The sequence below is a fragment of the Grus americana genome, unplaced genomic scaffold, assembly GCF_028858705.1.
Source record: "Grus americana isolate bGruAme1 unplaced genomic scaffold, bGruAme1.mat scaffold_994, whole genome shotgun sequence".
In the NCBI taxonomy this organism is placed as follows: domain Eukaryota; kingdom Metazoa; phylum Chordata; class Aves; order Gruiformes; family Gruidae; genus Grus; species Grus americana.
The window spans coordinates 1-25,425 of NW_026562169.1; the positions used below are offsets into that span (position 1 = coordinate 1).

At 44.6% G+C, this 25,425-nt stretch overlaps 1 protein-coding gene across 2 annotated transcripts; it reads left to right on the top strand.

The window, feature by feature from the left end:
• Nucleotides 1-3,333: 3,333 nt before the first annotated feature.
• On the top strand, nt 3,334-10,253 carry LOC129201361 (discoidin, CUB and LCCL domain-containing protein 2-like). Of its 2 annotated transcripts, XM_054812501.1 has the most exons (6): nt 3,334-4,646; nt 4,944-5,102; nt 6,044-6,137; nt 6,519-6,568; nt 8,227-8,364; nt 9,436-10,253. In XM_054812501.1, exons 2-6 carry the CDS (start codon nt 4,964-4,966, stop codon nt 9,876-9,878), a joined length of 864 nt encoding a protein of 287 aa, XP_054668476.1. In that variant the 5' UTR covers nt 3,334-4,646; nt 4,944-4,963; the 3' UTR covers nt 9,879-10,253. The 2 variants fall into 2 exon arrangements, with proteins under 2 accessions (XP_054668476.1, XP_054668475.1); XM_054812500.1 differs by having other exon boundaries at nt 3,334-5,102.
• Nucleotides 10,254-25,425: the final 15,172 nt, after the last annotated feature.

A 25,425-nucleotide genomic window follows, 5' to 3' on the forward strand; every position in this document is an offset into this window, starting at 1 on the left:
GTATCCCTTCAGCGAAGATGTTGGATGTCATCCAGGCAAGCGAACCACCACAGAGAGAGGTATCCAGTACTCGAGGGAATTAGCCATGCGGGAGATGTTTTATTATGACCCGGACAACATGCAGTTACCCACAGGTCCAGATGAGGTCCAATGTACCCGACCCATGGGTGGAAGTTTGTATGGAGTGCACCACTGTTGCAACTCAAAGAGGATATGTGCTGTTCCCTTGTATGGACCAGTATCTCAGCTATTAGGAGTAAGTGTTCCTCTGCTCAAGAGAGAGGGATACAGTGGGTACACACCACAAGGCACCTTGTGGTTTACCTGCATGACCATGGAGAGGACATGAGGAAGTGGGATGGAGAACCTACCGTGACCATATGGGTACGTGAGTTGCAAGGCAAAACAATTTTAAATGGGGTTCTTTCCCGGAAAATTGCTGATCCAGTCTCCAGCGGGCAGTTCCCTAGACAGAGTGGAAGGTCTGATCATACTTATAATCCTCTTGAAGGGACTGCTAAGTCATTTTTGCAAGAAGTGAGTAATGAACACAATGACCAAGATTAGAGACAACCAGGTCTACTGGACTGTGTGGATTCGATGGCCTGGCACGTCAGATCCACAGGAGTATAAGGCTCTAGTGGACACCGCTGCACAGTGTACCCTAACGCCATCCAGCCATGAAGGGGCAGAACCCACCTGTATTTCTGGAGCGACAGGGGATCCCAACAGCTGACTGTACTGCTGGAGGCCAAAGTGAGTCTAACCGGGAATGAGTGGCAAAAGCCCCGCATTGTGACTGGCCCAGAGGCTCCATGCATCCCGGGCACAGACTGCCTCCAGAGAGGGTTATTTCAGGGACCCAAAAGGGTACCGGTGGGGCTCTTGGCATAGCTGCCTTGGAGACAGAGGAAACTGAACAGCTGTCTACCTTGCCCAGTCTCTCAGAGGACCCTTCTGTGTGTGGGGTGTGAAGGGTCCAAGACCAACATGCCAATCGCTACCACGATGGTGCACCAGTGGCACTATCACACCAACCGAGACTCCCCGATTCCCATCCATAAGCTGGTTCGTCAGCTGGAGAGCCAGGAGTGATGAGCAGAACCCGCTCACCCTTTAACGCTCCCCTGTGGCCAGTGCAGAATGGGGAGTGGAGACTGACGGTAGACTATCGTGGCCTGAATGAAGTCATGCCACCGCTGAGCGCTGCCGTGCCGGACATGCTAGAACTTCAATACGAACTGGAGCCAAAGGCAGCCAAGCGCTACGCCACAATTGATATCAGGAATGCGTTTTTTCTCAATCCCTTTGGTGGCAGAGCGCAGGCCACAGTTTGCTTTCACTGGAGGGCACCCAGTACACCTGGAATCGACTGCCCCAGGGGCAGAACAGCCCCACCATTTGCCATGGACTGATCCAGACTGCGCTGGAACAGGGTGAGGCTTGGAGCATGTGCGATACATCGATGACACCATTATATGGGGCAACACAGCAGAAGTTGTTTCTGAGAAAGGGAAGACAATAGTCCAAATCCTTCTGAAAGCAGGTTTTGCCATAAATCTAAGTAAGGTCAAGGGACCTGCACAGGAGATTCAGTTTTTAGGAAAAAAAAGGCAAGATTGGTGTCGACAGATCCCAGTGGATGTGATCAATAAAATAGCAGCCATGTCTCCGCCGACTCGCAAAAAGGAAACACAAGCTTTCTTGGGTGTTGTTGGATTCTGGAGGATGCGTGTCTCCAATTACAGTCTGATTGTAAGCCCTCTCTATCAGGTGACCTGGAAGCAGAACGATTTCAAACAGGGCCCTGAGCAACGACAAGCCTTTGAACAAATTAAACAGGAAATAGTCCATGCAGTGGCCCTTGGGCCAGTCCGGGCAGGAGCAGATGTAAAGAACGTGCTCTACACTGTAGCCGGGAGAATGGCCCTAGCTGGAGTCCCTGGTAGAAAGTACCAGGGAAGACTTGAGGTCGAGAATACTGAGGATCCAAGGCCGCTACGCTCCAACTGAAAAAGAGATATTGGCAGCATGTGAAGGGGTTCGAGCTGCTTTGGAAGTGATTGGTGCTGAAGCACAGCTCCTCCTGGCACCCCAACTGCCGGTGCTGGGCTGAAGGTTCAAAGGGGGAGGGTCCCCTCTACACACCACGCAATGGATGCTACGTGGAGTAAGCGTGTCGCGCTGATCACGCAGCGGGCTCCAGTAGGAAACCCCGGTCACCCGGGAATCTTGGAAGTGATCACGGACTGGCCAGAAGGCAAAGATTTCGGAATGATGCCAGAGGAGGAGGTGACACCTGCTGAAGAGGCCCCACCATGTAAGAAACTGCCAGACAATGAGAAGCCATATGCCCCGTTCACTGACGGTCCTGTCGCATCGTGGGAAAGCATCAGAGGTGGAAGGCTGCCCTATGGAGTCCTGCATGACGAGTCGCAGAAGCTGCTGAAGGAGAAGGTGAATCGAGCCAGTCTGCAGAGGTGAAAGCCATCCAGCTTTAGACATTGCTGAAGGAGAAAAGTGGCCGATGCTCTGTCTCTGGACTGACAGAGATGGACGGTGGCCAATGTCCTGTGGGGTGGTTACAGCAATGGCAGCAGAGCAACTGGCAGCGCAGAGGCAAACCCATCTGGGCTGCCCCACTGTGGCAAGATACTGCTGCCCGGCTAGAGAAGCTGGTTGTAAAAGGACGTCACGTAGGTGCCCACGTACCCAAGAGTCGGGCCACTGAGGAACATTCAAAGCAACCATCAGGTTGCTTGGATTGAAGTGGCTCAGGTGGATCTGGACTGGCAACAGAAGGGTGATTTATTTATAGCTCGCTGGGCCCAGGACACATGAGGCCATCAAGGAAGGGATGCAACATACAAATGGGCTCACGACGGAGGGGTGGACTTGACCACGGATGCTATCGCACAGGTTATCCATGAATGTGAAATGTGCACTGCAATCGAGCAAACCAAGCGGTTAAGGCCTCTGTGGTATGACGATGGCTGAAATATCAATATGGGGAGGCGTGGCAGATTGATTACATCACACTCCCACAAACCCACCAAGGCAGGCACCATGTGCTTGCAATGGTTTAAGCAACCACCAGATGGCTGGAAACATGTCCCATGCCCCATGCCACCACCCGGAACACTATCCTGGGCTTTGAAAAGCAAGTCCTGTGGGGACATGGCACCCCAGAAAGAACTGAGTCAGACAATGGGGCTCATTTCCGCAACAACCTCATAGACACCTGGGCCAAAGAGCATGGCATGGAGTGGTGTATCACATCCCTGTCATGCACCAGCCTCTGGAAAATCCAATGGTACAATGGACTGCTAAAGACTGCACTGAGAGCGGTGGGTGGTGGGACTTTCAAACATTGGGATACACGTTTAGCAAAGGCCACCTGGCTAGTTTAACACCAGGGGATCTACCAATCGAGCTGGCCCTGCCCAATGAAGGCAAACCCATCTGTGGCATTGCTTTTGCTCAAGGACCTGGGTGTGCTTGGTGGGTGATGCAGAAAGATGAGGAAGTAATTTTGGGTGAGAATAGCCAATAAATTAAGTTGTATGGTGTGAATTGCTACATAATAATGCATGTCATCTCTACTTTGATTGCTAAATACCATAATAGGAGTATTACAGTAAGAATCACCCAGATAAATGAAGAATAACTTTGATGAAAATGAGCAAAGTGCAGCGATGATGAAACCAGAACTGGCTACAGCAACAAGCGCCCAGCAACTTCCTTGAGATTGACACCTTTAACCTGCAGGCCATGAGATTGGACCATGCCAGATACAGCAGCCGTGAGCTCCGGATGCAGCATGCAACAATCCAACAGTACACACCATCGCTTCTGCCCCGAGAGACTGTTGCGGCAGATGAAGCCCAAAGTCATGGATGAAATGAACTCGATGAACATTTTTGAGGGATTTAGAGGGAAGGACATAGACTAAGGGAGTGATACCGGCATGTACAGTAAAAAGACTGTACTTTCAAAAGACAGGAAAAGTGATGGTGATTAATTGGAATGTATTGGGAAATATAAGACCTGGGCATGACATAGATGGTATGGATTAAGGCGTGGATACTGTCCTGGTTTCGACTTAGAGTTAATTTTCTTTCTAGTAGATGCTATAGTGCTGTGTTTTGGATTTAGTATGAGAATAATGTTGATAACACTGATGCTTTTAGTTGTTGCTACGTAGTTTTAGTGCCTACACTAAGTCAAGGACCTTTCAGCTTCTCACGCCTTGCCAGGTGCACAAGAAGCTGGGAGGGGATGCAGCCAGGACAGCTGACCCAGATTGGCCAAAGGGATATTCCCTAATATATAGCATCATGATTCATATATAACTGGGGAAGCGAGTTGGGCGGTAGAGTCACTGCTTGGAAACAGACTGGGCATCAGGTTGTTTTATTTGCCGTTTGCATGTGGTGAGCAATTGCATTTGTGCATCAGTTGTATTATTAGTAGTAGTAGTAGTATTATTTTCTCTTCCTTTGTTATGCTATTAAACTGTCTTTATCTCAAGCCATGAGTTTGTTTTCCCATTCCCCTCCTCATCCCCTTGAGGTGGGGGGAGTGAGCGAGTTGCTGCGTGGTGCTTAACTGCCGGCTGGGGCTAAACCACGACAATGAGAAAAAAGGTACTTCTTAGCTGCATAATCCTTCTGTAACTGATACTTCCGAATTTCTTCCAGAGTTACTACACTTAACCTGGAAGATACCTAGTTTAGGCATAAACAGGGTAAATTAGAAAATAACTGTTTCAAAAGATATCAGTGACTTGCTTTCCATGTTATTGATTCATGGGGTTTTTTTCCTCATTATATAACATGAACAAAAGCTTTAGAGCAAACTGTTCCAGCTGTCTTCTCCTGAAAAGGAAGCATGGAAAACTAGCACTTTAAAAACCTTTTTTTATAAAATCTTTTCTTTTAAAGGCCGTGCTCCTAAAATCACCATGCCACCCCCACCTCAGAACAAGAATGATGACTTCAGTGATGACTTCATTCATTCAGTGAAGACTTCATTGCAGACAGATAAAACAACTTTCACACCTGAAATAAAAAACACCACAGTGACTCCAAGTGTAACCAAAGGTATGCACAGTTAAGCAATAGGAGTGTTTGGGAACTCCTTACAGTACTTTGGCATATACTAAGTGTAAATTTTCTCAAGATTTAATATATTATTGCAAATTATCAATATTTTTAATATTTACCAGTTATTAAATGTATATATGATAAAAAATGTACAGTTGCATACTGCATGCAGAAACAAAACCAGTCTTCCAAGTCTCTATAAGTTCTGTCTTTCAAAACTTGTTTAAATGGAGTTCAGCTTTTAATTACGGAACAGAGTTTGTCAGAAGGAGAAAGTTGCAACTTGGACTTCCCCTTCAGAATTAATCAGATGTAACTACCTTGTTATTTAATTTGATAATTTCTTAGGACAAAACACTTTTGACATAGCTAATCTTTTATGGACCAGTCATGTTGGCATGAAATTTGAAAAAAACATCATTTGGCATCATCATGTTGTTTATCAAAGAAAATTGTCAGAAAAGGGAGCAAGATCACTGCAGATGCAGGCATTGGTGAAGTGTCCTTTGGATGGCAGGGGCAGGATGGCCTCCTGTCACATGCAGACCCAGCATAGGCTGATTGTGATTAACTGTTAAGGTACTGTGGTATTTTCTTCTTACAGGAGGTTCACATCATACTTGTGTATTCCTGGGCTCTTTTGATTTTTCCTGCTAATAATAAAATGCATTGTTCTAACAGAAAACTTACATGAAAACAAATCTTTTGATTTAGATTAAAAACCTTGCAAAAATACCTGCTGTGAATACATGTAGAAGAGCTAGATGTTAATGGCTGTTTACAGTGTGGGAGCATCCAGCAGAGTAGCTTAGCTGGGGGATCAAGTGGGATAGACGCTATAGATGAAAACTATGTGCTTTACCCAAGTCATTTTCAAACTACAAACTGATTGATGAGAGGCTCTTCTGTCTGACACCACTTAATTTAATGGCTTTCAGATGTGGCATTGACAGCAGTTCTGGTTCCAGTGCTGGTGATGGTCTTCACTACTCTGATTCTTATCTTAGTTTGTGCGTGGCATTGGAGAAACCGGTAAATGAATAGATTAATGAAAGTACTTTAAATGAATGTTAGCCTGGTGTGTGGGAAGGGAATGCTGCATGTATTGCTATGGGAACTACATGGTCCACATTTGCGGAATTTTCAGAATTGTATTCTCTGTGAGACAACGTTGACTTGAATAGTGAGCACAGTGAAAACAGCTTTTTGTAACTATTTTCATTAGACGTGCTTTTACTGAAAACTGGTTTCTCCAGTAGCAGCAGACTGGTGATGGCAAGCCAGGTTACTGGTGCTTTTACTTTAAATTTGAGGACCAGTTACAGTCAAGGTGGTAGTTGCTGAGCATTAATTAATGCATCTTCTGATAAGCAGACTACCTAAAATACTCTTTTTTTCTTTTTTTTTTTACAGCAAGAAAAAAACTGAGGGCACTTACGATCTACCTTACTGGGATCGTGCAGGTAACAAAATGGTTTTATGAAATCCCTTGGCATTTTTGGTTCGATGTGTGTTTCAGATGCAGTAACACGGACAATTTCCACTAGCAGAAGCTTCTCTAATGCTGATGTAGGCATAGTGAACACTGAATTTCTTTTTCTGTACAGACTTAACTGCTTCATTCTCTGAATTATTTCCAGAAATAGAAAATGCCTTGTTTCCTGTTAGCGGTTACAGCTCCAGTTTTTGGTTGTGTTTTTTTAGTAAAGTATAAAACCTCTTAATTATACAACATGGGGGGGGGGAAATAATTTATGAGGAATGTCTTTATACATTTGATAATCAAATATTTGGTACTACTTTTGTCCTAGAAAAATTGTTCATCCTAGTGCACAAGGTCTGTCAACTTTGTGTCTCTTCATTGCTCTAGTAAGCATGTGGGATTGTTTGCAGCCCCTTTTAGGCATATTTTCCATCCCACGGTCTTGTGCCCCATTAACTTAAGATCAGACAGTCTGATCAGCGCATTGCAAGTGTCCTGAAAATGCTTCTGCTACAGCATAAAGGGGTGGTGCAGCAGCTGGTTTGTACTGTTGGTATGACCGTGCTTCACTTCTCCGTCTTCATGTTGAAAATTTCCACCTGTGTGTTTGCTCACTGGCAGTTTTAAGTATGCCTTATCCTTTAGACAAGAAACCTTTTAACAACCTTATTTTTATTTACTGCCTGTCCATTTCCAGTAGGTCACAGCATTGTTGGCTTAGAATGTTAGATTCAAAATATTCCGTATTTAATTGTCAGTGATGGACATGCCTAGGTTTTCTTTCCTGTTTGTTTAAATTTAAACATTCAGTATGTAGATCTGTTTTAAAAGGAAGTTTTGCACAATGCAGTATGAAAATAATGTTGCCACGCTTCTCTGTGGAACCTCTGCCTGTCCCCTCCCACAGGCTACCTCAAATTTTGTTAAACAGTGTTCTGTGGTTTTGAATCTCCTACAGGATGGTCTCTTACAGTGGGGATGAAATATGTTAATGGACAGCAAAACTAGAGTGGCTCTGGCTACTGGGGAAGGGAGGGCAAGGAATGTGACAAAACCAACCCTCCCTACCACAGTCACTCCTTGTCATTTCCACTGATGTCAGAAATCCTCTTTATTCAGGTTTTTTGCAAATATTCACTGATCAGCCTTTTTCTGCAATGTGAGTTAGAAACGTGACATTAACAGCCAGAAACCACATTCATTAAATGTACTCTTAGGTTATTAACTGAGGTTGTCTCAAATTTTGTGTAAATACTTGATTTACAAATTGGAATCATGGCTGACTTCTCAGTATTTTCTGTGTTGTATTTTCTGAGTTTATTAATGTGATAAGTAGCCCCAGCACTGCTGCTAATGGACATTCAGGAATAGAGTCGCTAGACTGCAGAAGTTCTGCTGGTGTTTGAAGGCGTGGGAAGTCAGGCGAGTTGATTGGGTGAATCTTCTGTTTCTGAATCTTCAGTCTGCCAGAAAATACTAAAATATCTTGTAACCTTAGGGTCATGCAAATACTGATAATCGAGTTGTTTACCTGCTACTACAAAATACAAGCTGTGGTGTAAAAATGTTTTAGTAGCTTAAAACACAGTATATGTGCAGTCTTAGGAGGTGTGTGTTTGTTTTTAAATCCACATGAAGGGTGGTGGAAAGGAATGAAGCAGTTTCTCCCAACGAAATCAGCAGAACATGAAGAAACTCCCGTACGCTACAGCAGCAGTGAAATTGGTCACCTAAGACCAAGAGAAGTCCCAACAATGCTGCAAACAGAGTCTGCAGGTACATTTTATTGGTTTTGAGGGCTATGTAATATATATAATATGGATTAAAAATGTCAGGAATTTGGCTACATTTAATTATATCCTGTTTGTTTTGGGAAGAGAGGAGAAAAGAATAGTTCTGTTGGTAAGTGCATTTCTTAAAATCCAAGCTTCTTCAGATCTGTTCTTGGTGCATCATAAAAGTATGTTGACTTGATGTGCTGTGGATAGACACTTTTCCCAAGCTAATGCAATAACTGAAAGTTTCTTCACTTGTTGTTAAACCCCATAAAGGGTTGAAAGATTTTTTTTTTTTGGTTATGTTTTCATGCACTAGAAATAATTTCACCCCATTACCTTTACGCACAAATCTGAAATGTGGCACTTGGTTCCCTGCACTGATTGTATGGATTAAATCATTGTTTTGATTTAGAAAAGGAGTTGTTACTGATAGCGGCGTATGCCCTTTCCTTGGTGAACCAGTCATTAGAGGAAGATGACTGACTGTGCCTTTGGTTCTGTGCTTACATGCTGATGGCAGAAGTATGCAGACGCGCAGGAATTACAGCTTCACAACAAGAAGAATTACTTTTCTCTTTTTGGCTGCTTGCTTGTTTTTATCCAGCTCGCCAGGTTTCTCACCTCTGGCTTTTGTAACTCAGATTATCTGTTGAACTAAAACATCTCAGCTGACCACCTGCAGGCTTCCCCCCTCAGATGACAAACCCTCCACCCCAAGTACTGCTTTATCCAAAGCCAGGCTAGGATAATTTCATTTAATTCTAATTTTGCCAGGAAGCACATAAAAATAACTTTGTTTTGAGGCAGATTTACAGCATGGGAAATCACAGCTCATAAGGGAAGAAGTATAAACCTGAGAAGTCAGGATGTTGTAGTATCCCGACGGCTTTAACTATTGGGTGGAAATGACTTTTTTTTTCCAAAGCAATGGCAGAGAGATGCCACTGGTTTGATCTAGGATAATAATTCCTGTGTCACTATCGACAGGTGGTATTTAATGTGATGCCACTGTAAAATGACTTCCATTAAGTGTGTTTTTATTTTTGTTTTGCTGGGGCTCACAACACAGAGTATGCTCAGCCACTGGTAGGGGGAATTGTCGGCACGCTTCATCAGAGATCAACCTTTAAACCAGAGGAAGGGAAAGAAGCAAGTTACGCCGATTTGGACCCTTACAATTCACCCATACAAGAAGTTTACCATGCTTATGCTGAACCGCTACCTATAACGGGACCGGAATATGCAACTCCAATAATCATGGACATGTCCAACCATCCCAGCACCCCTCTTGGCGTTCCTTCCATTTCCACCTTCAAAGCTGCAGGGAATCAAGCTCCTCCACTGGTGGGAACTTACAATAAACTCTTATCTAGGACAGACAGCGCATCATCAGCACAGGTGCTGTATGACACACCAAAGGGGCAGCCGGGGCCAGGTGCCACTGATGAATTGGTGTACCAGGTACCACAGAGTGTGGCCCATTCCGCTGGGAGTAAGGATGAACTGAGTTAGCTCACGAGTAAGGTAGAATGATGGCTTGCTTTTTAAAAGCCAATTCCATGAAGCTGACAGTTTCACTTTTTAATCGCGTTGTTTTGATATTGTTAGTCTTAAATAATACAATGTTCAACCAAAAGATGTGGTATTGGAGGTCTGGGAAACCAGTAATTCTGCCTTTCCTTAAGCTGTATATGTAATGACAGCTTGTTTCCTGCAAAACTGTGGACGTTTTTATTACTACTGTACAGTTGTCTGTCAGACATGAGAGAAGAACTCTTCAAGATTAGCTTCAGTAATTCATAGATGTGAATGCTAAATTGGGAGAAACAGTTTAAAGTATGAAAGCCAGTAATTTCTCGCTAATGGTACTATTTCGGGGGGGACGACCAAACAAACTCAAAGCTCCTAATTTTCTAAGATCTATATGTAAGCACTATAGCTTCTAAAATTAATTTTACACTCTATAAAATGCCTGCACAACTTTGGATTTTAAAAACTACTGTCAGGACTGATGGCAAAAATCCCATTCACTTCATGGCATAAAATAGTTTTGATTCTAAATTGCATTGCTTCAGCTTTTGTTCACAGCATTAGGAATCATCAGCTGTGTGTTCCTCAGAAGTTTGCCACCATTTTTGTTAGCCTTCCAAAACTAGAATCCATTGTCTGTACAATCTGTTTTCTGCCTCATCTCCCTAAGCCACTCAGTCCTGTTCTTCCTAGGGATCCAGGAGGCAGAAAGTCATACAAGCAAACTACACAGTAACTACTTTTACATTTTTTTTTTTCCCTACTAAGTGAAGGCTGCGCTGAATAGCGTCTGCCTCAAAATTAGACTTCCCTGATGGTCAGTGTGCAAGAAGCATCCAGGTGTTAGAGGTGACTGAATTCAGAAAGGTTCTCCCTGTCCCCCTGCCCTGATTCCCCCCAGAGTACCTATTGTTGTGTGTTAAGATGTGAGCATATACAAAGCAAGCTATGTATATAACTTCATGAGTGCTTAAGGAAGCACACAAATACTCTAATGGTGCACAGTTTGTGTTATACACACTTTTAGCACATAGGGTACATTTTAGCACAATTGAAAAACTTTAGCCTTAGGGCTTTTCTTACAATTGTTCATATTAGAAGTATAGAAGATTCCAAAACGTTTGCAAGAGAACCAGTACTGTTCCAAAGCATGTCCATTTCAGAAGCGTTTAATGAAAGTTGTATCCTTTGAATGTTCCAGTGTTCTCTGCTATGAAAACATTGCAGTCAGTCTTCTATTTGAGCTAACATAGGCTAGATTTAGCTAGGTAATCATGAAATGAAAACAATTTGGATGTCATAGTTGCCATTTTTTATCTTGTTAGAAACAAAGCACAGCTTTTTAACCTAAGTAGGAGAAAAAACCCACAACAAAAATGCTTTATTTTTATGGTAACAGCACTGTTGGGAGGATGCTGAATTAATTTATACATGTGAAAGCCCCTACCGACACATTACCCCAGTTTTATGGACTTCAGTGGTTACTGTTTGTTTCTGTGATGTAACTCATTTCAGCCTTGTTTATTGCCCAGGGTCCTTAGTCTAGGTGGAGAACATCCAAATCGAAACTAAAATACTGTTCAAGAGGGCTGCCACCATGTCTTTATACCAGTATGGTATCCTAATTTATCACTTAAAAAGTTGTTTGCACAGGGGCTATATATAAAACTCAGTAATCCAGAATTACTCATGGTCTGTTCAACATCTAGAATGTGTTCTTACATACTCTGTGCTACCTTAAAGCCCAACTCTACAATTTTTTGATCATTCAATCTCATTCACTGAGAATGATAATTAATTACTTTTTAGAATTGGGTGTCTAAATGTGAATGTAAGTAAGGGTGGTATATAAGACCCATTCAAGAAAAAGAAATTCCTGCCTATAGTTCTATTTTTTTTATTGCAACTGTTTCTGCTTGATAAAGCTAGTCTGCAACCTTTGTTAAACAAAGGTTTGTTAACCTTTGCTTAAACAGGTAAGTGTTCTTATCCATCAGCAGCAACTATGACTTCAAAATGATCTGAGCTGATTTTATTTGAAAGGGGCGGGAGGTTATTTGTTTGCACCAAGATGTGACATATTTATTCCAGCCAAGTTAAGAAACCTCTGCATTCTCAAACTGTACCAGTTAAAAAATTAATCTATCATAATGGATGTGTTCAAGTCAGTAAAATTAACTCGCTTGGATTTAATTTTTTAGTGTAGGCCAGGTATGGTAGCACTGTGGATATACTGTAGGATAAGATGGGATAAGAATTAAACAGTTTCTCTACAGTGGGTTATTTTTAAGCACCCATACTGTAGATTCATTATCTGAGCAGCATGAGCTGTTGCCTGGAATGGTTGCTTTTAGGAATTTAAGTCCCTTTTCTGAAAGAAATTGGTCCCAAGCTTTGCTCCCTGCTTTCAACTTTGAACATGTTACCTGGTAGGACTAAGAAGAGAAGGTTGAACATGTAATGGTTGGGTTTAAAATGTATGCTATGACCTGTTGAACATTGATTCCCAATTGTAAGTTGCATGACACACTTAAAATCAGCATCTGCTGTGCACAACACAAGCAGAGGTACATTTAATGGGTCTCTCTTACATGTGAAGATATACAGATATAAAATGTATTTCAATCTTGTTTGGCCTGAGTATTCTCCCAGAATGTATGTTCTTACCTCAGCATGTATTGTAGTTGCTCAGTATTTGTATATGTTGCTAGAACTTAGACTGTATAAATAGTGAGGGATTTTTATATGTATGTTAAAAAGTCTTTTAAATAAATTGTACATACATATTACTCAGTACGTTTGCTGCATTTAATACGCACCTTATATAAAATTCATTTGTAGTGGAAATGCAAGGGTTATTTATGAGTCGACCCCTCTTGTAGTATGATGTGCCCTGCCTCCAAGAGTGACATTGTACTGGTTCCTGGCAGCAGCAACCACCCACAGAGGAGAGGTTGGTCCCTGCCCCATCTCACCAAGTGTTAGAAGTAATAAAGTTACACTTACCAAAGAGCTGGAGTCTGCTGCAGGGTAAGTGGTATTTACAGGAGGGAGCTTCCCTGGAGTCACCTGCTGCTGGCAGAACGCTGGCTCTGGAGTCCTGTGTTACCAGAGGCTAAGACACCAACAGCCCACTGTTAGTGTCATGAGAAAGTCAGGCTCCAGTCCAGTAGCGCTGTGGTGGGTTGACCCTGGCTGGATGCCAGGTGCCCACCAAGGCCACTCTATTGCTACCCTCCTCGGCTGGACAGGGAAAACTAGTTTAATGTGTACCAAGCAAAGCAGAGAATGATAATGAGAAATAAAACTGAATCTTAAAAACCCCCTCCCTTCTTCCTGGGCTTAATTTTACTTCCTGTTTTCTCTCCCTCCTTCTCCCCAGTGGCAAAGGAGGATAGGGAATGGGGGTTGTAGTCAGTTCATCACTCCTTGTCTCTGCCACTCCTTCTTTCTTGGGAGAGGACTCCTCACACTCTGCCCCCTGCTCCAGCATGGGGTCCCTCCCACAGGGGACAGCCCTCCATGAACTTCTACAGCATGAGTTCTTCCCACAGGCTGCAGTTCTTCACAAACTGCTCCAGTGTGGGTCCCTCCCAGGGAGTACGGCCCTGCAGGATGAGACTGCTCCAGTGTGGGTCCCCCATGGGGTCACAAGTCCTGCCAGCAAACCTGCTCCAGCGTGGGCTCCTCTCTCCACAGGGCCACAGGTCCTGCCAGGAGCCTGCCCCAGCACAGGCATCCCACAGGGTCACAGCCTCCTTTGGGCATCCACCTGGCATGGGGTCCTTCATGGGCTGCAGGTGGGTGTCTGCTCCACCAGCAACCTCCATGGGCTGCACGGGGACAGCCTGCCTCACCGTGGTCTTCTCCACAGGCTAAAGGGGAATCTCTGCTCCTATGCCTGGAGCACTTTCTCTTTCATCACTGACCTTCGTGTCTGCAGAGCTGTTTCACATCTTACGCCTCCACTGCTATTTCCGCAGCAGGTTTTGTTGGTTCCTCCCCCCCGCCCCTTAACTCTGTTATCCCAGCAGCACTACCACCATGGCTGATGGGCTTGGCCTTGGCCAGCAGTGGGTCTGTATTGGAACCAGCTGGAACTGGCTTTATCGGACATGGGGAAAGCTTCTAGCAGCTTCTCACAGAAGCCACCCCATAGCCCCACCACTACCAAAACCTTGCCATGTGAACTCAATACAGTAATCCATTTCTTAGATACAGAGACAATCCCTGCCCCATCCCTGGCCCCCCTCCCCCAGTCAGCACACGATCTCTATACTGGTAGAGAGGCTCTAGTTTATTCTTCAACAAGACCATGGGTATTTTCCAGTTACTGAGGGAAAAAAACACAAAACCCTCTGCTTTTGATTTCAAAGCGTTTCCCTTCTTTATCGTAATTCTAACACTGCAGTTCCTAAATTAATCATAATTAGTGTTTGGGTTTGGTGGTTTTTTTTTTTTTTTTGCAAGTAGAAGGTTAAAATTGGATCCTAAATGGCTTAGTCCTGTGCTTGTCAAACTGAAATGTCCTTGTAACACTACAAGCAGACTTGTCTTCAGAAAATGATTACCTGCAAGCATCCCTGCTTTAGTTGACCAGTGTTCTAGAGGGACTGTTCTCAAGTGGGACAGCCGTCTCTGTAAGGCAGAACACTTGCCATTTCTTTATCTGGTTCTGCATCCTGTTACACATACATTCTTCATGAAACACAACTTACCCCTGCAATGTTGCTATTTTAGCTTGGGCTGTCTCAGTTTCATGTTTAAGGTTTTTCCACGTCTTGGGGGGGGGGGGGCAGAGAGACGGACACCAAACCCAATCAATCTTGAAGCAAAAATATATCTAGCTTTCTAAAAGTTGACATACTAATTTTTTTTTTTTTTAAATTACCAACAAATGCTGTAGAGCAAGTGAAAGCCCATGAAAAGTACTTAAATTAAAAGGTCAAATATTCTGTTCACTACATTAATAGTACATTATTTCTAGGAAGAAAAATGCCCCAAAAAACAAAGCTTTTCATGAAAATGAATGAAATTTGTCCTTCATCCATAAGAACAGGTGTTCAACATTTGTACTGTTTTATACTGATGAAAACAGAAAGCACTTATGCTTGCAGTAAACACTCTTCTCCTGTACTGGCAGTTCACAGGTGTCTCTTTGCAAGCTGGAAGAAACGCCTTTTGCTCTACTAGATACTTCAGATGTCTCTTGGCATTAAAACTTCAATGAAATGCACATACTTCAAATGGCTGATGCTGACCTGTGAGGAGACTAGGGATCATTACTATACGTGCTATTCCAATGAAAGTCAGCTTTGGAAGGTGTCTGTTCAAACTTTTCTTTAGGTAACTCTTAAAACAATTATTGATAATTGAATCAAATATACCATGGTTCAACTTCAAGAGATGCACAACTATGACTTTTATGAAATTACATGATCAGTAACCAAATTCCGATCTAAAAAAAGGCATATAAAACTTGAAAGTGGTGTCAGTTTTCAGCACACCCAGAAATTTATACCAATAGCTGTCTCTGCTGCCTTGCAAAAGGAAAAGAACTTTTTTTTTTTTTTTTTTTTTTTTTTGGACATGTAATGACAGTACTGCACATGAAATTGGAACAAAGACTCCTACCTACATTCACATTGGCAGAAGCCTAAAACAGCTTTTAAGTGCATGTCTGTCTGCATGCTGAACTTACCTAGGGTGACTACACAAACACAACTCTATGGTGAAATTACAGTAAAAATCACAGTCTACCTAAAACATTAAATAATGTGTGCTTCTTTTTAGTCTTTTTACCTTTGTACCTGGCTTTAAGCAAGACAGAGTTCAAAACATGATGCAATTGAGGGGGAAAGTGGAAGTCTATAGATTAGGTTTCACACTGACACAGTGCCACAATACATTATAATAGTCCATAAATAATTTTTAAGTCTTTCTTACGTTATTTTCTAAGTGCCTGCAGTTCATTTGCCTTGCTCCTGAACATGCTGCAGCTTCACAAGATTTTAGCTCTCCAAAACCAGCTTTTGGAGACAATGGGCTGAGTGCCAGAATCTATTCTGCCCAGGAAGGTTCCTTTATATTGGCCTGGTCTAGTACATGAATCTTTCTGAAACAAAGGCAAAAAAGAATCTGTGCTTTATGTATCAAACATCTGACACAAATGCATGGATGATTGATTAAAATATTCCTTCAGAAATCCCAGGAACAGGGCTATTCAAGCCATTCTATAGGTTTATTTTATAACCTCACAAAAGTGGATTCAAAGATGTGCTCTGTACCTGCAGTAATTCTGTGAAGGTTTTGGGGTGTTTTTTTTTCCTGCATCCAAAAAAAAATCCAAAGGCAGCCTTGTTACTGCAAAAAAAATGCTTTAATTGTCACTTTAACTACCTCTGAAGTAGACCACACCACTAATATATTTAAATGCTGTAACTATTATTAGGAGAAATTAGCCCAAAGTAGAATTTGGTAATGAAGTTAAGCTAAAACTCTTATAAACAAAAATGGTCAGACTTTGTTTCAGCGTCTCACCTGGAAAGCAGGATACCCAGCAGCACAACTGCCGCCTACTACTACGACGACGACGACGGCGGCGGCAGCGGCGGCGGCGGCGGCTTACTGGTACTTCCACAGTTAGTCGTGACCCACTTTCTATGCCTGGAAACTGCCAGAATTCTGCTGCAGTGTCTCTAGCCACAGGGAGCACAAGGGCTGCAGGGGGACTGCACCTCACTGCCTGGTCACCTTCCAGCAGTGCAACAGCCGCTCAGCATCACCACACACCACACGACTCGGTAATCACGGAAGAGGTTTCCTTTGCTCCCACAAAAAGCCTCAGCAGTATTCAAAACCACCACCAATAAACAGTTGAAGCAACTGAAGCAACTTCCAGCATTCATCTTACACAGCCTCTCACACACTGGGAATTACATTCTTACTGTTTCTACAAGTTCTTGCATTTTTTTTTTTCCCCTGTTGTACCAGTAAAAGCAGCATTGCCTGCTGTACAGAATATTAGTACAGGTATTCGCTCCCCTGTAGAGGGAGGAATGCACGCTTCTCTTTTTTTTTTTTTGTCTAAAGGGAGGAGTTATGCCAAATTTCTTACTACCAAGATGCCTAGCACTTGCACAGGAGAGGAAAAATAATTTGCTAAAATACATCTTCATCTGAGAAGAGCTCAGCTTGCGGCACTGTATTATTACTACTCTAAAGGAAGTGAAATCATAGAATACTTCAGGTTGGAAGGGACCCATAAAGATCATCAAGTCCAACTCTCTGCTCCTAAAAAGACTCGCTAAAATTAAATCATATGACTAAGAGCATCATCCAGATGCTCCCTGAACTCTGACAGGCTTGCTGCCATGACCATTTGTGAGAATTGAACATAAGATGTTAAAAACGCTGGTGTCTGCTTATCTCTTGTGCAAGCATTGTGGATGTTTGATGGTTTCATCACAGAATCTTGAAGGCCACAGTGCCCAGAATGAGACAGTTTGCTTGATTATCTGCGAAATGAATATTACAGTTGACATCCCTGAATATGATAATGAGCTTAAAGAAGTACATGCTAAACATACATGACTATAGTACTCGACTGTCTACCCAAAATCATGTTAAATGTCACCCCAGGGAGAGGAACAGCTAAGGTTAGGGTATAAATGATATTGAGGAAAATACCCCCAGGGAGGTAGAGAAGAGATTGAAGACCCTGAAGAGGCAGTCGACAGGCTGTGCTCCTGCTCCACCCAAGATAGGGACGCCTTCTTGGTAAGCATTATGCCTTCACCTTTTGGTGAAGAATACCCAGGACAGGATTTTGCTGGCACTATCATCATATATTAGTGCTACTGCAGTAAGTGCATTTATCAATGGCAATTCCAAATTTTTTATATCTGTCACCTTAATAAATTACCTTTTTCAACTTTGTGAAACTGTGTCAGAGAAAGTCCTTTATGGGGCTCTGATAAGTGGCTACACACATAATCCTTTAGACCGCTGACCAAGTCTGGGACTAAGACTGGACCTAGTCACACCTAGACCCCTCTCCAACACAAGTTTAGAAAGCAAGGGAATCCTTTCTGAACCTCATGACTCAACAGGAGGGCCTCCCTCAGCCATGTATCAGACTCATACCCTTTCATGTGACACCACCTCCCTGGGAAGTCCCTGGCCAGAGATGCCAGTGCACTGGTTAACATGTCAGCTGTGGAAACTTCCACCCAGCATTGACCTTCTGTCTTTTGCCTCCTGGCACATGCTCTCCTCCAAAATACCTGATAATGCTGCTGCAAAATGGAAGGTTCATAGGTGAGTCCTGTCCACTGCTCTGCAGCGGGAAGCACTTGTTTGGTTCTGTCCCGGTTCTGGCAAGGATAGAGTTAATTTCACAAGGAGCCAGGACAGGTGACCCAAGCTGGCTGGGGGCTATTCCATACCATGTGACATCATGCTCACCATAAAAGGGGGGCTAGTCGGGCAGGAGGGGGGCAGCGCAGTTTCGGCGTGGTTCCGGGACGGGCTGAGCGTCCAGTCGGTCTTGGTCGGTCATGGGATTGGTAAATTGTTCTCTGTTATCACCCATTGTGAATATCTGTTATCAGTACTGTTGTTGATTGTTTTCCCTCTCCCTTGCTGTCCCAGTAACCTGCCCTTATCCCAATCCTCGAGGCTTTGCCATTGTTTTTCCGTTCTCCTCCCCATCCCACAGGGGGAGGGGTGAGCGAGCGGCCCAGTGGCGCTCAGCGGCCGGCTGGGCCTAAACCACATCAGGGTCTTCTTCACCCAGCCATCGAATTTAAAACAAACAAACGAAAAAAAAAACCAAACCAAAAAACAAAAAACAAAAAAATCCTCGAAGCTCATGCTCTTTGAAGTTTGGCTGAAATTGGGCCACGGCTTCATGGCTTTTGGCAAAGGAGAGGGCACAGCAGATAGACCACGCAGAAAGCCTCAATTCCTTTAAGAAAAGGATTTGAAAAAGCTACATAATTAGTCAGGAAATTCCTTTGGTGCAAGCAAAGCGTAGAAGTGCAGCCTCTGTCATGGCATCTTACAAACCTGCTCAGGAAAGGAAAGCACATGGAGGCAGAGAGAGGAAAGAAGTGCAGTGGAAGGTTCTGTCACAACACATATACCATGTCTGTATTAATAGTTTTGAAAAGCTCATCACACTCCCTGACCTGTCAATGACTGCAAAATTTTGCAGTCCTGTTTTCAGTCAAGATTTATAGTGTCAACTTAGATGGAACAGTTTAAAAGGTAAACCTTGTTTCAACAGTTAAACAACATTCCTTAGCTGCCAAAGTCATGAAAAGCGCTCTCTTTTACATTTCATGAACTAAGGAGGCAAGAAAAAGAGCTTTTCATAGCAATTATTAGGAACAAATGAGGAATGGCTGCAAAGAAAATAGAGCAGAGGGAATTTTAAATGATGAGGACCTTTAAAATAGTAGGTTTTTTAGTTTAAGATCAAAAGGCAGACAAGTTTCACACATACCTCTAAGAGGCTATAAAAAAAGTAATTAAGACCTTGATGCAAATAAATCAAAACGGCCAGTGATATTTTATACTCCTTCATACTTCAAAGGCAGAGAAAAACAGAATGTTACTTTTAATAGTCATCTCTGCTCTACCGTAGTAAACTCAATTTAAAGGAAAGATGAAAATTGGACAAACCACTAGAAAACTCCTCCGTACAAGACATTAAAACCAGTGTGGACTGTCATACAAAATGCACTATAAAGAAACTGACCAGAAAAAATAAGAACAAAGGTCTTTTACAATTATCTGTGATTGTCTACACTTCAAATTCTACCATTCTAGCTAAGAAAGGATGTTGTAAAGATGACAGACTCCATGGAGAGGAGCAGACAGGTACCACCACAGCACAAGAGCGGCAGAGAGGCATCCTAAAGGCTAGAGAGTGCAAAACCCAGGTGGCACTGAAACCAAGCCTAAAAACCATACTGAAGCCTGAACCACGCTGACACAAAGCTGACACCTACACCACAGGAACAGACAGAATTTATGTTGTCTTATGTGTTTTGCTGTAGTCACTCTGATTCTCCTCTTCTTATGTTGCTCCAGTTTTTTGAATTGAAAAGCCCTTCTGTTCTTTAAGGAGCTCCCTGTAAGTAGAGATCCAGGGAAATCTGTCTCAATGCCCCATCCCACAGAGGATCCCATCACAAAGCTGCAGAATTTGCATGGGAACATTCACTGCAGTCTAGCAGATACACAGATAGGTACCTTAACAGGAGTGCAGACAGACATGAACATAGTACCTGTCTTGAACTGATAATTGATGTATTGTTCAATCTCATGACACAGCAGTGAAAATTTCTGATTCACAGGAATCTTGCTGAGATTCAAGATTTGTTTTTAGCTCCTGCTGTGCTAAAGTAAGTAATATTCTATATCAGAAATTACAGCATTACAAAACACTGTCCTGGTTTTCAGCTGAGATAGATAGAGTGAATTTTCACAAGAAGCTGGGAAGGGACCGAGCCGGAAAAACTGACATAAACTAACCAAAGAGGTATCCCATATCATGACATCACGCTCAGTATTTAAGGGGGGAACTAGCCTGGGAGGAGGGATCGCTGCTCTGGGACAGCCTGGGTGTGGTGAGCAAATTGCATTGTGTATCATATTATTTTATTAGTTTTGTTGTTGTTATTTTCCTCTTCCTTTGCTGTCCCAGTAAACTGTCCTTGTCCCAACCCATGAGTTTTGCCTTTTTCTTCTGATTCTCCTCCCCATCCCACAGCAGGGAGGAGTGAGCGAGTGGCCATATGGTTCCCAGCTGCCAGCTGGGGCTAAACCATGACAATCCTTTTTGGCACCCAATGTGGGGCTCAAAGGGTTGAGAGAACAACAGATCTGACCTGAATGTGTTAAAGTTGTTACACACATTTGTTATATTAGTTAAATAGTTGCTGGTCACAATGGTGGTTTGTTTGTTCACATGTGCACATTATGGAAACCCACACTTGCTGCAGGTATTCCCTGTGCTGCTGTCTATCACCTCTGGGAGAGGGGTCACGATTCTCATTACGCCATGCTGTGTAATATCAGCTTATGATATGATAACATCACTGGTCATGAGGTTAAGCTGGTATGTGTATGTGGCATTGCTTCATGCCCATACCTCAGATGACATCTCTCAGAATTTATTAATAATCGCACCCAATATATGGGGAAGATGGGGGGGGGGGAACTTTCTTCCACTCTTTCACCTCCCCTTTTTTCCTTCAAGCTGGTTAAAACAGCTTTTGAGACTTTTGAATACCCTTGGGATGTTCAAGCCACTATGCTCCTATTGCTGTCTCCTGAATGTGTTTCAGGCCTTGTTCAGTGTTACAAAAAAATTGTTTTAAGAACACCACACAGAGATCTGCCCCGAGGCTGGATAGTCATGGGTGGCACGGCATGTGGGAGAATATGGGCAGGTACCAAGAGACCTTCTCACCTCCAGTGGTTTGGAACTTCACTCCCGAACAACTACGGGACCCTGATGAAGCAATAGAACATGTGAAAGGAAAATACTGTGGCTATTCCAAAGAGGCACAACGTACTGCACTATGCTGGGCCCTGGCCAGTATCTACCAAACACTGCTCAATATCAGGCAGCACCTTCAGGAGGAAGAGAGGGAAAACAGTCTGACAACCACTGTGGCAACTCCAGCCCCAGCAACAGCACTGCTGCTACTCACTCAAATCCAAGTGACACGTGCTGCAGCTGAACCAAAACCCCAACCCGTGCTGGTATCAGTCACCCCTATATATAAGAACAAATACACAAAAAAAATCAGTTCCCTTAGTAGGGGATGACGATGAACCAGGACCATCACAAGAACAGGAGGAGGAGGCAGAGCCAGAGGTAATCACCCGATCCCTGTCCCTGAGTGAGCTGCGAGACGTGAAAAACGAGATCAGCCGCCGTCCAGGCGAGCACATTGTCATCTGGCTGCTCCGATGCTGGGATAACGGGGCCAGTAGCCTGGAATTAGAGGGCAGGGAAGCCAAGCAGCTGGGATCCCTGTCCAGGGAAGGGGACATTGACAAGGGCGATTGGGAAAAAAGACACAAGCCCTCAGCCTCTGGAGGCGACTTCTGTCAGGCGTAAGGGAAAGGTATCCCTTCAGCGAAGATGTTGGATGTCATCCAGGCAAGCGGACCACCACAGAGAGAGGTATCCAGTACTCGAGGGAATTAGCCATGCGGGAGATGGTTTATTATGACCCGGACAACATGCAGTTACCCACAGGTCCAGATGAGGTCCAATGTACCCGACCCATGGGTGGAAGTTTGTATGGAGTGCACCACTGTTGCAACTCAAAGAGGATATGTGCTGTTCCCTTGTACGGACCAGTATCTCAGCTATTAGGAGTAAGTGTTCCTCTGCTCAAGAGAGAGGATACAGTGGGTACACACCACAAGCCACCTTGTGGTTTACCTGCATGACCATGGAGAGGACATGAGGAAGTGGGATGGAGAACCTACCGTGACCATATGGGTACGTGAGTTGCAAGGCAAAACAATTTTAAATGGGGTTCTTCCCGGAAAATTGCTGATCCAGTCTCCAGCGGGCAGTTCCCTAGACAGAGTGGAAGGTCTGATCATACTTATAATCCTCTTGAAGGGACTGCTAAGTCATTTTTGCAAGAAGTGAGTAATGAACACAATGACCAAGATTAGAGACAACCAGGTCTACTGGACTGTGTGGATTCGATGGCCTGGCACGTCAGATCCACAGGAGTATAAGGCTCTAGTGGACACCGCTGCACAGTGTACCCTAACGCCATCCAGCCATGAAGGGGCAGAACCCACCTGTATTTCTGGAGCGACAGGGGGATCCCAACAGCTGACTGTACTGCTGGAGGCCAAAGTGAGTCTAACCGGGAATGAGTGGCAAAAGCCCCGCATTGTGACTGGCCCAGAGGCTCCATGCATCCCGGGCACAGACTGCCTCCAGAGAGGGTATTTCAGGGACCCAAAAGGGTACCGGTGGGCTCTTGGCATAGCTGCCTTGGAGACAGAGGAAACTGAACAGCTGTCTACCTTGCCCAGTCTCTCAGAGGACCCTTCTGGTGTGGGGTTACTGAGGGTCCAAGACCAACAGGTGCCAATCGCTACCACGATGGTGCACCAGTGGCACTATCACACCAACCGAGACTCCCCGATTCCCATCCATAAGCTGGTTCGTCAGCTGGAGAGCCAGGGAGTGATGAGCAGAACCCGCTCACCCTTTAACGCTCCCCTGTGGCCAGTGCAGAATGGGGAGTGGAGACTGACGGTAGACTATCGTGGCCTGAATGAAGTCATGCCACCGCTGAGCGCTGCCGTGCCGGACATGCTAGAACTTCAATACGAACTGGAGCCAAAGGCAGCCAAGCGCTACGCCACAATTGATATCAGGAATGCGTTTTTTCTCAATCCCTTTGGTGGCAGAGCGCAGGCCACAGTTTGCTTTCACTTGGAGGGGCACCCAGTACACCTGGAATCGACTGCCCCAGGGGCAGAAACAGCCCCACCATTTGCCATGGACTGATCCAGACTGCGCTGGAACAGGGTGAGGCTCTGGAGCATGTGCGATACATCGATGACACCATTATATGGGGCAACACAGCAGAAGTTGTTTCTGAGAAAGGGAAGACAATAGTCCAAATCCTTCTGAAAGCAGGTTTTGCCATAAATCTAAGTAAGGTCAAGGGACCTGCACAGGAGATTCAGTTTTTAGGAAAAAAAAGGCAAGATTGGTGTCGACAGATCCCAGTGGATGTGATCAATAAAATAGCAGCCATGTCTCCGCCGACTCGCAAAAAGGAAACACAAGCTTTCTTGGGTGTTGTTGGATTCTGGAGGATGCGTGTCTCCAATTACAGTCTGATTGTAAGCCCTCTCTATCAGGTGACCTGGAAGCAGAACGATTTCAAACAGGGCCCTGAGCAACGACAAGCCTTTGAACAAATTAAACAGGAAATAGTCCATGCAGTGGCCCTTGGGCCAGTCCGGGCAGGAGCAGATGTAAAGAACGTGCTCTACACTGTAGCCGGGGAGAATGGCCCTAGCTGGAGTCCCTGGTAGAAAGTACCAGGGAAGACTTGAGGTCGAGAATACTGAGGATCCAAGGCCGCTACGCTCCAACTGAAAAAGAGATATTGGCAGCATGTGAAGGGGTTCGAGCTGCTTTGGAAGTGATTGGTGCTGAAGCACAGCTCCTCCTGGCACCCCAACTGCCGGTGCTGGGCTGAAGGTTCAAAGGGGGAGGGTCCCCTCTACACACCACGCAATGGATGCTACGTGGAGTAAGCGTGTCGCGCTGATCACGCAGCGGGCTCCAGTAGGAAACCCCGTCACCCGGAACCCGGGAATCTTGGAAGTGATCACGGACTGGCCAGAAGGCAAAGATTTCGGAATGATGCCAGAGGAGGAGGTGACACCTGCTGAAGAGGCCCCACCATGTAAGAAACTGCCAGACAATGAGAAGCCATATGCCCCGTTCACTGACGGGTCCTGTCGCATCGTGGGAAAGCATCAGAGGTGGAAGGCTGCCCTATGGAGTCCTGCATGACGAGTCGCAGAAGCTGCTGAAGGAGAAGGTGAATCGAGCCAGTCTGCAGAGGTGAAAGCCATCCAGCTTTAGACATTGCTGAAGGAGAAAAGTGGCCGATGCTCTGTCTCTGGACTGACAGAGATGGACGGTGGCCAATGTCCTGTGGGGTGGTTACAGCAATGGCAGCAGAGCAACTGGCAGCGCAGAGGCAAACCCATCTGGGCTGCCCCACTGTGGCAAGATACTGCTGCCCGGCTAGAGAAGCTGGTTGTAAAAGGACGTCACGTAGGTGCCCACGTACCCAAGAGTCGGGCCACTGAGGAACATTCAAAGCAACCATCAGGTTGCTTGGATTGAAGTGGCTCAGGTGGATCTGGACTGGCAACAGAAGGGTGATTTATTTATAGCTCGCTGGGCCCAGGACACATGAGGCCATCAAGGAAGGGATGCAACATACAAATGGGCTCACGACGGAGGGGTGGACTTGACCACGGATGCTATATCGCACAGGTTATCCATGAATGTGAAATGTGCACTGCAATCGAGCAAACCAAGCGGTTAAGGCCTCTGTGGTATGACGATGGCTGAAATATCAATATGGGGAGGCGTGGCAGATTGATTACATCACACTCCCACAAACCCACCAAGGCAGGCACCATGTGCTTGCAATGGTTTAAGCAACCACCAGATGGCTGGAAACATGTCCCATGCCCCATGCCACCACCCGGAACACTATCCTGGGCTTTGAAAAGCAAGTCCTGTGGGGACATGGCACCCCAGAAAGAACTGAGTCAGACAATGGGGCTCATTTCCGCAACAACCTCATAGACACCTGGGCCAAAGAGCATGGCATGGAGTGGTGTATCACATCCCCTGTCATGCACCAGCCTCTGGGAAAATCCAATGGTACAATGGACTGCTAAAGACTGCACTGAGAGCGGTGGGTGGTGGGACTTTCAA

Coding starts and splice junctions, on each gene's coding strand:
- LOC129201361 (XM_054812500.1), top strand. CDS start 4,964: ATGCCACCCCCACCTCAGAACAAGAATGATGACTTCAGTGATGACTTC. Junction 5,103..6,043: donor GACTCCAAGTGTAACCAAAG/GTATGCACAGTT, acceptor AATGGCTTTCAG/ATGTGGCATTGACAGCAGTT. Junction 6,138..6,518: donor GCGTGGCATTGGAGAAACCG/GTAAATGAATAG, acceptor TTTTTTTTACAG/CAAGAAAAAAACTGAGGGCA.